Source organism: Saccoglossus kowalevskii, chromosome 6 (assembly GCF_978046115.1).
Source record: "Saccoglossus kowalevskii chromosome 6, keSacKowa6.1, whole genome shotgun sequence".
Classification (NCBI taxonomy): Eukaryota; Metazoa; Hemichordata; class Enteropneusta; family Harrimaniidae; genus Saccoglossus; species Saccoglossus kowalevskii.
In genome coordinates, this window is record NC_140646.1 from 15,465,541 (window position 1) to 15,478,898 (window position 13,358).

The 13,358-nt window shown below is 36.7% G+C and overlaps 1 protein-coding gene across 1 annotated transcript; it reads right to left on the reverse strand.

Moving 5' to 3' along the window:
• Positions 1-12,286: 12,286 nt before the first annotated feature.
• On the reverse strand, positions 12,287-13,354 carry LOC144342976 (uncharacterized). The gene has a single exon (XM_078005819.2). The coding sequence runs from the start codon at positions 13,352-13,354 to the stop codon at positions 12,287-12,289; it is 1,068 nt and encodes a 355-aa protein (XP_077861945.2).
• Positions 13,355-13,358: the final 4 nt, after the last annotated feature.

A 13,358-nucleotide genomic window follows, 5' to 3' on the forward strand; every position in this document is an offset into this window, starting at 1 on the left:
AGTTATTGCTAAATAGCTGGGCACATATTTCAATATTGTTTTGTCTACTTGTCGTAAACGTCAATTATCGAGGAATGTAGGTCTAAACATAACAAGACAATAAATGCCAACGTCTAAGTCTTCCATTTCTTACGTCATAGTTTTCTCATTGCTACGTCATAGTTATCTCATTGTACGTCATATTTTTCTCATTGCTACGTCATAGTTTACTCATTCTACGTCATAGTCGTTTCTTTGCAAAAATTACAGCCGCATTGATTGTAATATATGAGATGTCTTAGTTTCTTACCCCTTGACTTGTGTATTTTATGCATTATGAATTTCTGGGTAATATAAATTAACACAAGCGACAATTTTCGATTGCCAAATGATGTTTTTTGTGTGTATTTTGTATTTTGAACTTTTTTATTATTTAGTATTGCATAAATACATGATGATTGTACTTCTTTGAATTACAATGTTCAGATTTGATTAGAATTGCAATATTTAGTATGAGTTATCTGATATTTTTTTCTCTGATAATAATAAAGTTATTGTAAATCCACTGGTTCAGATAATCTTCATCATCATTTCTCTGACCAGCCACAGAACACAATCTGTTGCTATTTTTTTCTGCCGAACAAATAACCAAAATAAAATAGTATGTACTAGTAAATAATTAAACAAGAAAATTACCTCATAGCGTATACTAACTTTATCGTTCACTACACATATTATCCTATTCCAAAATTGTGTTTGCTCCTCCGACGATGGCGTATTCGACCACGTCAATAAAACATGTATATTACAGTACCATGCGACACCAGTATGATTGAAATAAGATTTTATTGGGCTTCCTTCTTTCTTTTTTTCTTAATTGTAAACAATAGACGTCACTGTTCCGTCTGTTTTAGCTCCATGATCGATGTAGTAAACAACGGACATTAGTAACTCGAAATTTGGTTAACTGTTGAACAAAGTTCGAGTTATATCAACTCGAATTTCAGTGAACAATTGATTTAATATTGAGTTATGGCATAGTTTTCCAAAAGTGGGCGTGGTTTTTAAATCATGGGCTCGGTCATTCATTCTAACCACGTGATGTTAACCGACCCATAAGACGTAGATGTTTGGATACCTCTAACCAATCAGAATGACCCACGACAATAAACTAAAATGCTGATTCAGCACTGCGCCGTATAAGACACAGTGACAGACTCTCCGTTGATAAACTGTTCATGCCGTACGCTGCGATACATTTACTTTACGCATCTAAAAATGAACTTTTTGACCAAAATACTGTTCGTTATATTCTGTGTGGCAACAGCTGTCACTGACGCTATGGGGAGCGATGATCAGAAAATAGGAACGGTGATTGGCATTGACTTTGGTATTCACGGTGAGACACTGATTTTTATCTTCATTAATTGGGTGTATGTTGCTTCGAATATTAGTCATGAATGTATTGATATATCATCACGAACTAAGACCTTAATCCTTTGAAAAACGGCAACTGCTTCGAGAGTCACTGCAATCAAATCATGGGATATACCCTGGTAAATAAATGTACCGCTCGTTCCTCCAGAATCCTATGTACCGCTAGTACTTCCAGACAGAATCCTGTGCCGATACAGCAAACGTGCGTAAATGAAAACTCCTTTTATAAAAAAAAGTATGGAGAATGTATAGATCTTCACAGACTATATGTCTGTTTTAGTTGATTTTTTTCATTTACGGGCCGTATCCCTACTATAAAACATTGTTTTAAGATGGTAGACGCTTTTGGCTGATTTTCAAAGATTGTTTCTTTTGTAGATCCGACTGTTTCGAGAATTCGGCAACACAATCCGGGAACCGGCTATACAGCCTTTTGCTCGATACGGCTGTTTTCGTGCACAGAAAGCAGACTGTTTTGTCCATACTACAACTTCAAGTTTTGTATGGAGTACAAGATGGATGGATGGTGTGTGCGATTGATTTAACATTTATCGTACATATTTCATTTCCCCGCGAGTTAAAATTACCTCACACAACATATCCGGAAAATATATTCTTTTGTTTTTTTACTAAAATTGTTTTTGTTGTTGCAAACACTGACCCATGATGGGATAGGCTTGAACACACGACACATTTTTTTTAACATCACCAACGCGGTACCGTTGATATTGTCTGACCTGAACATGCATTATGATCTTTACCCATGTTTAGTGTTGGTGTTTACAAGAACGGTCATGTAGAAATCATAGCGAACGACCAGGGTAACCGTGTCACTCCGTCATACGTGGCATTTACGGAAGATAGAGGTCGTCTGATCGGCGTTGCTGCCAAGAATCACTGAACTGACGTCCAATCCCCAAAACAGTGTGTTTGTTGTGAAGAGATTGATTGGACGTACTTGGGGTAGACGTACCCCTAAGTTCAACACGATGTCATTTTTTTCCGTTCAAGGTACGAGCATTTACCAAAACAACTTCCGTATCGAAAACAAAGCTTATTGTAATCGAAGAAACGAAAAGAAACGAAACGGGATGACACACATAATAAAATAATAAAATCTGAAAACAGTGTATTTGATGTGAGGAGATTGATTGGACGGGGTGACAAACATAATAACAAATAAACTGTAATACGAGAAAACGGGTTTTATACGTACAAAATTTATAAAATAACAATATTTTAATTAGTAAATGGTTCGTTTCGCTAATTACAGTTAGTCAGAAATCTGTAATCAGCGAATCAAGGGTCTTACTTGTACAATATTTACAATTATCGGTTAACTTGGCTAGTATATTCAGCTTTCAGTCCTGTATATAACTACATGAAATATTTGATGAAAATAACGAGATTTTAATTAGTGAATGGTTACAGAGTACATTTGTATTTGTATTATGTGTGTCATCCCGTTTCGTTTCGTTTCTTCGATAACAATAAGCCACAACACAACTTAGCGTAGAACGCGTAATTTCAATTTGTCCAATGAAAACAGCTTGGCATTATTGCAGTACATGTATTATCCACATAGTTGTTTATAGTTATGTAATCTGTTCTGTTGAAACCAAAGTGATAGAATTGCCAACTAACTGCGCAACACAAATCACTTCAAGATAGTTTATAAGTGACGGACCACAACTCATTGGCTGTTCAACATGTTTTTTGGTTGGTTGTATGACCTCATGCGATCTGGATTTATTAATTATGCTAAATACTGAAACAACTTGTATATCATGCGTTTATATTGTGTTGTCACACGTCTGCTATAGGTGATAAAAAAACGACAAACCTCAAATCGAGGTGTCAATTGGCAACGTGTCAAAAATATTGACAGCAGAAGAAATCATCGCTATGGTGCTTGGCAAAATGAAAGAGATAGCGGAGGGATATCTGGGTGAAACCGTCCTTAGTGTTGTGGTAACCGTGCCTGCTTGCTTTAACAATGCTCAGCGCCAAGCTACAAAGGGATTATCGCTGGTCTCAACGTAATGAGAATCCATATTATTTCATACTTAGCACCTTTAACAGACTATTATTCTGTGACAAAGCATTTTTTTTAAAAAACCCAGACATATTTCGCACAATCATTATCTTTTGAACGATAACTGCTAGTTTGAATGTCCTAGTCCGAACGCACTTGATTTGGCGGCGGTCCCAATGAGTCGTACTCAGTCAAAACTTCAACTCGAGAAAAACACGAAAAACAGTTTTGGTTAATAAAACATTGTAGATTTGCTGCATTATTATATATATACACTAAAAATGGCCAAACATATTAACCACGGATATCATAGAACTCATAAAGAGTGTCAGATAATGAATAATTTCAAGCTCGAGCGTGAAAAATGAAGAAAACTGCTGGCATTTGAGTCCCCATTCCAGGAACGTTCGGGTTTCCATTGTTATGCAAACGAACAACGAGGGATAATCCTCTGACAAACATTACTGCCCCACTGTACACGCTGACAGTTTACAAAAAAGCTAATCCTTCAAGTGTCTCTGATAAGAAATCTAATAATTTAAAACGGTTTTCACGGTGAAACAAAATGGCCGATGTTTGAAAAAAAAAATCTGTGCCAGAGTGCGACACTGAATGGCAGATTTTTCTTTGCCTAGTCTGTCAACGCTTTCTTTCTTTTCCTCGCCATTGCGTTAGAAAAAAATGTATTAGTAAAATATAATATTGACTTGGAAAATAAAACAATTTAAAAGAAAGTTGGGCAAAGTTATAGTACTCATTTCACACAACCTCCCGCCTGCTTCCGCTTTCCAATCACCATTTCCTCTCGCTTTTGCAACCGCTTGTTGAATTCGACCGGACGCATTTAAAATTCGGAGTAACAGAAAAATTTCCGAGGTTCACATTGTCTTATAATTGTTTCTAGATGTTGAACTGCTGACAAAAGTTCAAATACTTTTTGTTTTAACTATTTATAATTATATGCACGCAACCTGAACATTTGACCTCGATTTGGCTTGTACTGAATATTTTATTTTAAACAATATTCTGACGTGAAACACAAAATGTATTTCAACATCAGTCCGACATGGTTGTCTGGATTTTCTTTCCTGATTGTTGCGTTTTTGCAATGGGTTATGTATAATTATTGTTGTTTTCCTCCGATGCGAAGACAAGCTGAAAGACCATGAAGCTAAATGGCAGTTCCATGCATGGGCTGAGTGAAAGAAAATATTTCTAAGCCTAAAATAAAACTTAATATTAGACCTTTTTGTGTATTTGTTAATTTTACATACGTTTGTCATGACAGTATGTAAACATCTCGTCTTTCGTTGATAATTTGGATTGTTTGGAATGTCTGTCGACCGTGTCCCAATAATTTGTTTGGAATGTTGATCTCCGTTGGTTTCTCCATACTGAGTTTAGGAAGGGCGTCGATCAAGCTCTGTTCGATTTTTTCAGGACATGTGGCCGTTTTTAGTCGAAAACATTTTTTGTGAGAACACACTTTTACGGACGTATACGGTATAGACTGAACTCATTGAACGCGATTAAAATGCGGTCGGTTTCCGGTCGGACAAGACCGCGTGGTGGGAAATTAAGCGATAAGCGGTCGATGTAAAAGCGGAAGGTTTGGCGAAATGAGTACTGTATGACCAAGTTTCTCCGACGTAGTCTCGACTGACAATAATGCTGACAATGGACGTTAGACAAACACGCATTGTTTGTAACTGGAAGCTTATCACCCATTATATCAGAGTCGTCAACATAAGAGTATACAGATTAGATGTTATCATTTAAACCCGTTCAAAGATAAACATTATGCAAATATCCACCAAACGGCAGTTGTTTCTGCTAGCGTTTTAAAACACTAATTTGAGCAACGTTATTTCACAATTCCGATCTTCCGTAAACCTGGGACGATGTATCAAGGTCTAAAGTAACCGTTTTATCAATTTTTGAAAAATCAAGAAAAAAGTGAAAATTTCTCTTCTTCTATACCTTGAACGTTCATGGAGGTAGAAAAGTTTCTCTGTCAAGAAGTACTTCACACCATCAATGTTTAATAACTCTTTGCCAAGTTTGAGAAAGGAGTTAACTGAAAAATAAGAAGGCAAATTAGTAAGACCCGATGAAATGATATGATACATAGTTGCATGGCAATGTTTATTCATTAGGATAGGGGAATACTCAGAGACAAGACACATAATACATACCAGTTATTCTGTATCCTTCTAAAGTTTGAATGCTTAGGCACATCTTTCTTTTCTCAGTTAATGTCAAGTTAGGGGTGGCAAGGCACTCTGCTTCCCATTGATCAAGAAATGCCAAAAACTCTTTCTCCAACCACTGAAAAATGGAAAAAAAATATTGTTAATTGTTACCCCTAAATTTTACAACAACAAAACCATGGCTCAACAGTATCATATTTAAACCTATTGTAAAATACTTTATTTTCACTGGAATTTATTTTTTGCTGAAAACAGTTTTCATGCATCATATGTGGATCTAATTTACATTATATTGCATTAAGACATTATGCCTTCAGCAAAAACAGAAGAAATAAAATAATTTTTTCCACAGTATTAAGTATTTAATAAAAGAATGTATGCAATTAAAATGTTCTGAAAGGCTATTCAAAACAAAACAAAACAAGTACAACCATGTGCCCTATGTATAATCCAATTACATAAAAATAAAAGTTGGTATTTAGTCATTGGAAACATACCTCAAAACGCCAATCGTCCGGACTGCGGTATGGATATAATGCTGGCTTTCTTGAACTCTGACCTTGTCCCAACTCTGTCACATTCATTGCATCAAAAAACGTATCCATTAGTGTTATAAATTTTTCCGTGGACTTGGTATCATGTCGTCCAACAAGTTCAAATGCATGTGCCACACTTCCACTCAACACCTGTGATTAAAATTACAATAATCTGTATTAGTGGTACATTTTCATATAGCTGAGTCAAAACTCCTAACACCTTAATAGCTAATCAACTGATTATTAATATTAAAGTTGAATATCACATTTAAACATTTAATTATCAAAGTAGAAACAGTTAACATGGACCATTCCAGCCAGAATGTTGTAACCTGATCTGATTGTAATACTGGTAGGCTATTTAAAAATGCTGCAATTTAAGTATTAGACAGCCATCTCAGTTCTGGTAGTTGACATGCTAGTGAGAAATTAATTTAAATAACATTATACCTGTGCTGCTGGTTTCACACGCATGCGTAGCGAAGGTGTCAAGTATAGGTGTTCATGAGTAATTTTTGGAAGTTTGCGAAGTACTGCTTCTCTGCCAATTCCAACATCATTTTCAACAAGTCTTATTAACTGCGGCCATGTAATAGCTTGCTTCTGATACTGTAAAAGATAGATACAATGTATTTTAAGGTTACATTTATGTTACTAAGCAACATCAATAAATATTATAAAACAGTGCACATAAAAGCTTAAAGCGGGAGGGTTGTCACCTACGAACATGTGGGAATTGAGTCCCAATCGACGATAAGATACACTAAAACACAAAGACTCATTATTTAATTAGCAATTCTTCATTGTCTATCATGAGTAGAAGAATAAAATATAATAATCATCTCAAGCATCACAGAAATTGATACACTTGAAAAAATATATTTATGAATTGCAATTATGAAACTTGCATGCAAATTTATGGTTTTACTGCGCCATCCAGAGTTCTCCCAGTTGTTGCGAGTGGTTTTTATGAGATGAGGTACATCGCAGATAAAATAAATATTCCTGGTTTTGTCGAATGGAATGACGGTGTAGTGCGTTAGATTGTCATCTTCATCATTCCCATGAAGCTTGTAAAATCTTTTGTTGGGACTAGCCCCATCAGCAACAAATGCTCTGACAAAAAAAAACTGCAAATTATAACATGTCGACTCCTTCCCACACAGCATAGTAGAGTTGTTGGCTTGAAAACCCACAGCATGGAAGCCAGGCAAATACTTCACGCAATGGAGAAAAAAGACCTCTCACCATAACAGCCAATACATGTGTTGCCAATGGGGGATCTTCAGTTTCATCATCACCAGTATCATTTTTTTTAGATTTTCGACGTAAGTTGAGATTTCTTCATTGATACCTCCAAGGTTGCAAAAGCCTACGAGTTTCCCCGGACGATTTGTTAGAAACAAGACCACTTTTAATCTTAACCTCATAAAACACCAATGAAACATTATTTTTAAATTCTGGCATGGTGTCAAACTTTATGTCATTTTGTAAACGTTCTATCACATCTACATTGACTCCATCAGTGGTTGTTGTAAATTGGGTGTTATCCCGCAAAGTGTTCTGGTGTGGCAGTACAAGTATCTTGGACTCTCGCAGCAAACGATATGCTGAAGCAGATTTGGAATGTAGTGCAATGCACCACTTAATGACCAGAGGATGCCATCTTCGTTGATTTCTTTGTTTTGCTGTGACTTCTTTTTGTTGCTCCCAGAAAATATATTGCGGACTACCTGGAGAAAAGTTAGAATGAACTTCATCATCTTTATCTTCCATTATTGAAGAGAAAGACTTGGCAGTGTCCTCATCTAATTTCTCCCCAGTTTCTACGATGAGACTTCTCAGCTTGTCCTCTAACCTAAACAGTTTTCTCTTCATTTGGGTTTTTTCTTTTTGCAGATTTCTCGCCTTTTCTTCAAGCTGCTTCTTACCCATTCTATCATTTCTGGTTTTAGTCACATGTCTTTCCTTGGCATCTTCACCACCACCTGCTTTTTTTGAGAATACAGTGCATGTAACGTGCTACGATACAATGTACAAACTGGACATCTCGATGTCACAATTCAGATGACGAATAGTCTTGAATGAACCTACATCCTGTTCGAAAGGCAGAATGTCATCGTGATTGTTTCGAAATACGGCCAACTGTTCTGAGGATGCCATCCGACACAATTCATTAAATCCAATGTTTCCTACACAAGTTACTGAGCCCATCAGAGCAACAAAAAGTCTGTGGCAGAACTCCTCACTAAGGAAACTTGGTATGTCTTTCAATACTTGAGCATTTGTAACCAATTTTCCCTGTACCGACCAATTACCAGTATTTAAAATGTCTAAGCGTATTGAAATCAGTCTGTCTTCATTACATGTTTTCCAGCACCGTACCCGATCATATTCTGTTGTGATATTAAAACCATATTCTTTCCCGAGCTTTGATGCAATGGCTAGAATAGTATGACCTTTGTGGTTTGTATCAGCATTGGTCACATCATGTGTACTGCATAATGTGCATTCTATTGAATGTGGAATAAAATTATGAGGTACAATTTTCATATCAGTCTTCTTTCTTCTACGGATTTTTTCCTTCCAGCGATTTAATTTTACATGACATGCTCTGCATATAAATGGCGGATAGATATACGGGTCTTCTGTGGCAACATCAATGTGAAGTAATTGAGAAATACTTTTTGATACACTATCTTTCTTTATCGGTGACCTATATTTATCGCATGGAATAGCATTGTTACCATTGCATATTCTGCAGTGCGTCCTCAGCCTTTCTTTATGGTATTCCATAACCTTAAAATCCAGACAAAAAAATAAAATCTATAAATTTAACAGTATAAATTCCAATGCCTTGTCAAGCAAAAGAAGGAATATTTCCACATATCATAGTTTCATTTCAGATTTAGACTAACTCTATTGTCTTTAAAGAAAAGAAGGCCCATATTATATTGTTTTACACAGGCTTTAAAAGTCCCAGTTTTTTGGCAAAATACAGTGACCATATATTTTGTTATGGATTCGTAAAAAACATAGTAAAAATAACTACAGCGTAAAATATCATGGAAATCAGACGTTAACTTAAATGATAAAAATGACAGCAAACTACCTTGACTCAGTGATCTCTTACTACGAAAACACGCTCAAAATGTGTACCCAAAACATGCACTATAAGAAGAATATTCAAAATCACACAGTACACGTACATACAAATTGTAGCTTAAAGAGGTTTATTCTGTTTTGAAAGTTTACCCCAGAATACAACGAAAGATAAATAAACACGTACGAGTGTTCGTAATGTCCCAAACCATTGCAACAAAATGCGCGATTTTCAACATCTGCACAGTTCTGCACACCCGTGAAAACTTCCATGTCAAAACATCTTGTTATAAACTTACCATGTATGTTTAAATTTCACTGCGGAAATTTGCGGAATTGTTTTATATCACAGCTCAAAGTTGGTCGACTTCTGCGATGGAGAATGCCAGGAAAGATGTAATCACTCGCACTAGGAGCGTCCGGCTCCAAAATTTCCGGTACCTACAAATGTGAAATGACCTTTGTGATCCGATAAAGGTCAATGCGCATGCACAATTCTTTTATTTATGGTTTGCGCATTCGATTTTTTAGACGGAATTTTTATTTTTCAGTTTCTTGTGTAAATAAGCGGCTATCATCATGCAGATGAAACGACTTCTAAATAAATACGATAAGTGGTTTAACCAGGGCAAAGACAAAGAATGTTTATAGGATTAACATGGGCTTAAATAGCGTCCACACTCCTTCTCTTTTCTACCTCCATGCTTGAACGTGTTCCACGAAAATCTCAAGAACCGTTCTTGATATTTCGATGAAATTTGGTACATGTTTGGGGTATTCCTCAGACCTGATTAGTTTTTGGGCCAAATTTGTTTAGGGTAATCTAGTTAATTTGCATATGGTTTTTACTGAATTGGAATTATCTCGTGGACAACTCAACAGATTAGGATAAAATTTGGTAGACATATACATTGATGTAATCTGCATGACATATTACTATTGGGGATAATTTGCACATGTGAATTATCTATTTAGCTAATGCTTCAATTGAGATTATCTTTTTGATAAGATGTCCTAGAGGACGTACACACCTAGAAATGTGGTTGGGGTGTGCCATCGGGACCTCCAAATCAATGTACATTGGTGTAATCTGCATGCCATATCTCTTTTTGGGATAATTTTCATATGCAGATTAGCATATTGCTTTTACTAAAATGGGATAATCTCGTGATTAAATCAATGGAGTTCAATCATATTTGGTAGGCATATACAGTGCATTGATGTAATCTGCATGACATATTACCATTGGGGATAATTTGCATATTGTTTATAGTAAATTTGGATTATCTTTCAAACAGTGTACTTAAAGTGTTCATTGAATGATGTTAGGGCAGTGGGGAAAGTGCAACATCCTCCCCAGTGGAAGGCAACACAACGAGAGAAGAGTAGGGAAAACCGCTTTTTAATGAGGGGGAGGGGGAAATGAATTTGGTCAGCAGGAGGGCATGTCGGCGGAAGGGGAGTAGGCATAAAAGTGTGTTTTAATGAGGGGAGGGAAAAACTAATTTTGTCAGCAGGAAAGCAAGACAATTGTTTTTCAGGTGGAGGGTAGCTTATGAACAGCTTTTAATTTCCCCTCTTTCTTTTATATTAATTAGCATACTTCATAAGGCACATAAAATAAATGTTGTCCCAGTGAATTGACTATTTCAATTTATTGCTCGTTGGCTGCACCTGATATCATAAAAGTATTACTTGTATTACATGTACAAGGACTGGGAGTGTCATTCGATATGATCCTTCAGGTTACAGTGGGTATATACTGTCTAGTATTCCGGTAATAACCTTCAAGTTGGTGTTATACATCTTTTAGGAACACTCTGACGGTATAAATCGTGAACTTGTCAAACTCCCAGTTAAGGTAGAAGCGTGCTCATGAATTGAAAAACCCAGAATGTATAAATTGTACTTAGGGGGAGTAGAAGAACATTGACCTAAAAAATGGGGTCACCAGTTTAATTTACGAGAAAATGATGGTTGTATTTTAGTGGATAGTAGTCATTTTGGTAGTATTATTGTGCTTTTACCATCGTTTCCTATGGAAATATATTGCCATATCTCAAATTGTAGTCTGGTGACACAGGCTGTAGGTCAAGTTTCTCAAAATACGTCACTTGTAACACACAAACGAGTGTTATTTTATGGTGCCATGGGACAATAGCTTTGTGGTTTTAATAAACCAGTGAACATTGACATGCGATTGATGGCCAACTTTCTCAAAAATTAGGAGTAGTCTTCTACCTTAAGTGACATATTTTGAGAACATAACGTTCAAAATGAAACTTCATGCACCCTTATTTGGAATTTTTAATAAGGTAGAGGAACGCATACTTGGCGCGACTTTGGGTAAAATAGGATTTGACCAGATTGGGTGAATCCAAGTTGTCTTGGAGTTTTATAGTGTAATCACAAATCGTACTAGGATAAACAAAAACACTCGCTTCCTATAGTAATTCCACATGAGTTTTATAAGTTCCCAATCGATACTAAAAATGTAACCTACCAGAATAAATCGTCCTATTTGTACGTACAAGTTCTCGTCAGATCGCATGCAGACGACGAAGTGCCGACAATAACAAACTAGCAGACTGCGATAACAGTGCAACTTTATATGTTTATTGCGTAACGATTCCTTCCAACAGTTCACTAACAGGTAGGTAAATACAAGATTCAAATCTCCACGTTTGCTGTATAAGCAAAGTGATAAACCGTCTAAATCGAAGAGAAACCATAAAACTACTATGCAGCCGTCCAGTCTTGTAAACAAACTGTCGAGTTCTAGAACAGCTGCCAATAGGAGCACCCCCTAACTAAATGTGATTTCACACTAACTACGCTATATTTGGAACACTTAGGTATAGTAAAAAATACAATTCAAGAAACGTATAATGCAAAACCAGACAACTGTCATAATCCTTTAAATTGGTGGCTACACACCAGCCCCTAAATTGGTAATATGTATAATGCATATAACAATTTGTACATACTTATACAATTCTGGCCATAGGCCACACACATCTTGGAGTGTTCATATCTTTGATTAGCACCACATCCCCTACCTTCAAGTTCGGATGGGTTTTCAGCCACTTCTGTCGTTCTTGTAAGAAAGGCAAATACTCCCTTACCCAGCGATGCCAAAACAAGTCTGACATGTATTGGATTTGTCGCCATCTACGTCTAGCATACATATCATGCTTTCCAGCCAGGCAAGGAGCTAAAGCCGTGGACTTCATTGTGAACAGCATGTTAGGTGTTAACGCCTCCAAATCTCCAGCATCTTCAGAAGGCTTTGTGATTGGCCTACTGTTTATTATCTGCTCAACTTCACAGAAGAATGTCTGCAGACCATCGTCGTCTAATTGTTGCTGTTTTGTAATTGCTTGCAGGATTTGTCTGATTGTGCGAATCTGTCTCTCCCAAACCCCATCAAAGTGAGAACCGGAGGGAGGATTGAATCTCCAGTCTATTCCCTTCTGTAGTAAGAACCCATTAATTTTCAACTGGTTCCAATTCTGCAATTCGTCTTTCAGCTCTCGTTGTGCTCCCACAAAGTTGCTACCATTATCTGACCTAATTAGTTTCACAGCACCTCGCCTTGCAATAAATCTTCGTAATGCATTGATGAATGAGTCGGTGCTCAACGATTCTGCTTTCTCTATATGTACTGCCCTCACTGCTAAACAGGTGAAAACAGCTCCATATCTTTTCATGATACTACGTTTCTGTTTCACTTCAATTGGCCCAAAGTAGTCCAAACCTACACGGGTAAATGGTGGGTCATACGCCTCTGGTCTGTCTGATGGCAAGTCAGCCATTTTTTGTTCACCAATTCTGGCTCTATACCGTCTACATGTCACACAATTATAAATCAACTTCCTTGTTGCTGAATTGGCATTTGGAATCCAATATTTCTCTCTCAACTTGGACAATATATATCCTCTTCCGAAGTGTCCACCTGATTCATAAATTTCAAAAAGTATAAGCATCGACACATGTACTCCCTTCGGCAGAATTAGTTGATGCTTTGAGTCTTCCCTCGACCCGCAACAAACCATCCTC

Bases quoted from the DNA above. Each gene is read 5' to 3' on its own strand.
- LOC144342976 (XM_078005819.2), bottom strand. From the start codon at position 13,354: ATGGTTTGTTGCGGGTCGAGGGAAGACTCAAAGCATCAACTAATTCTG.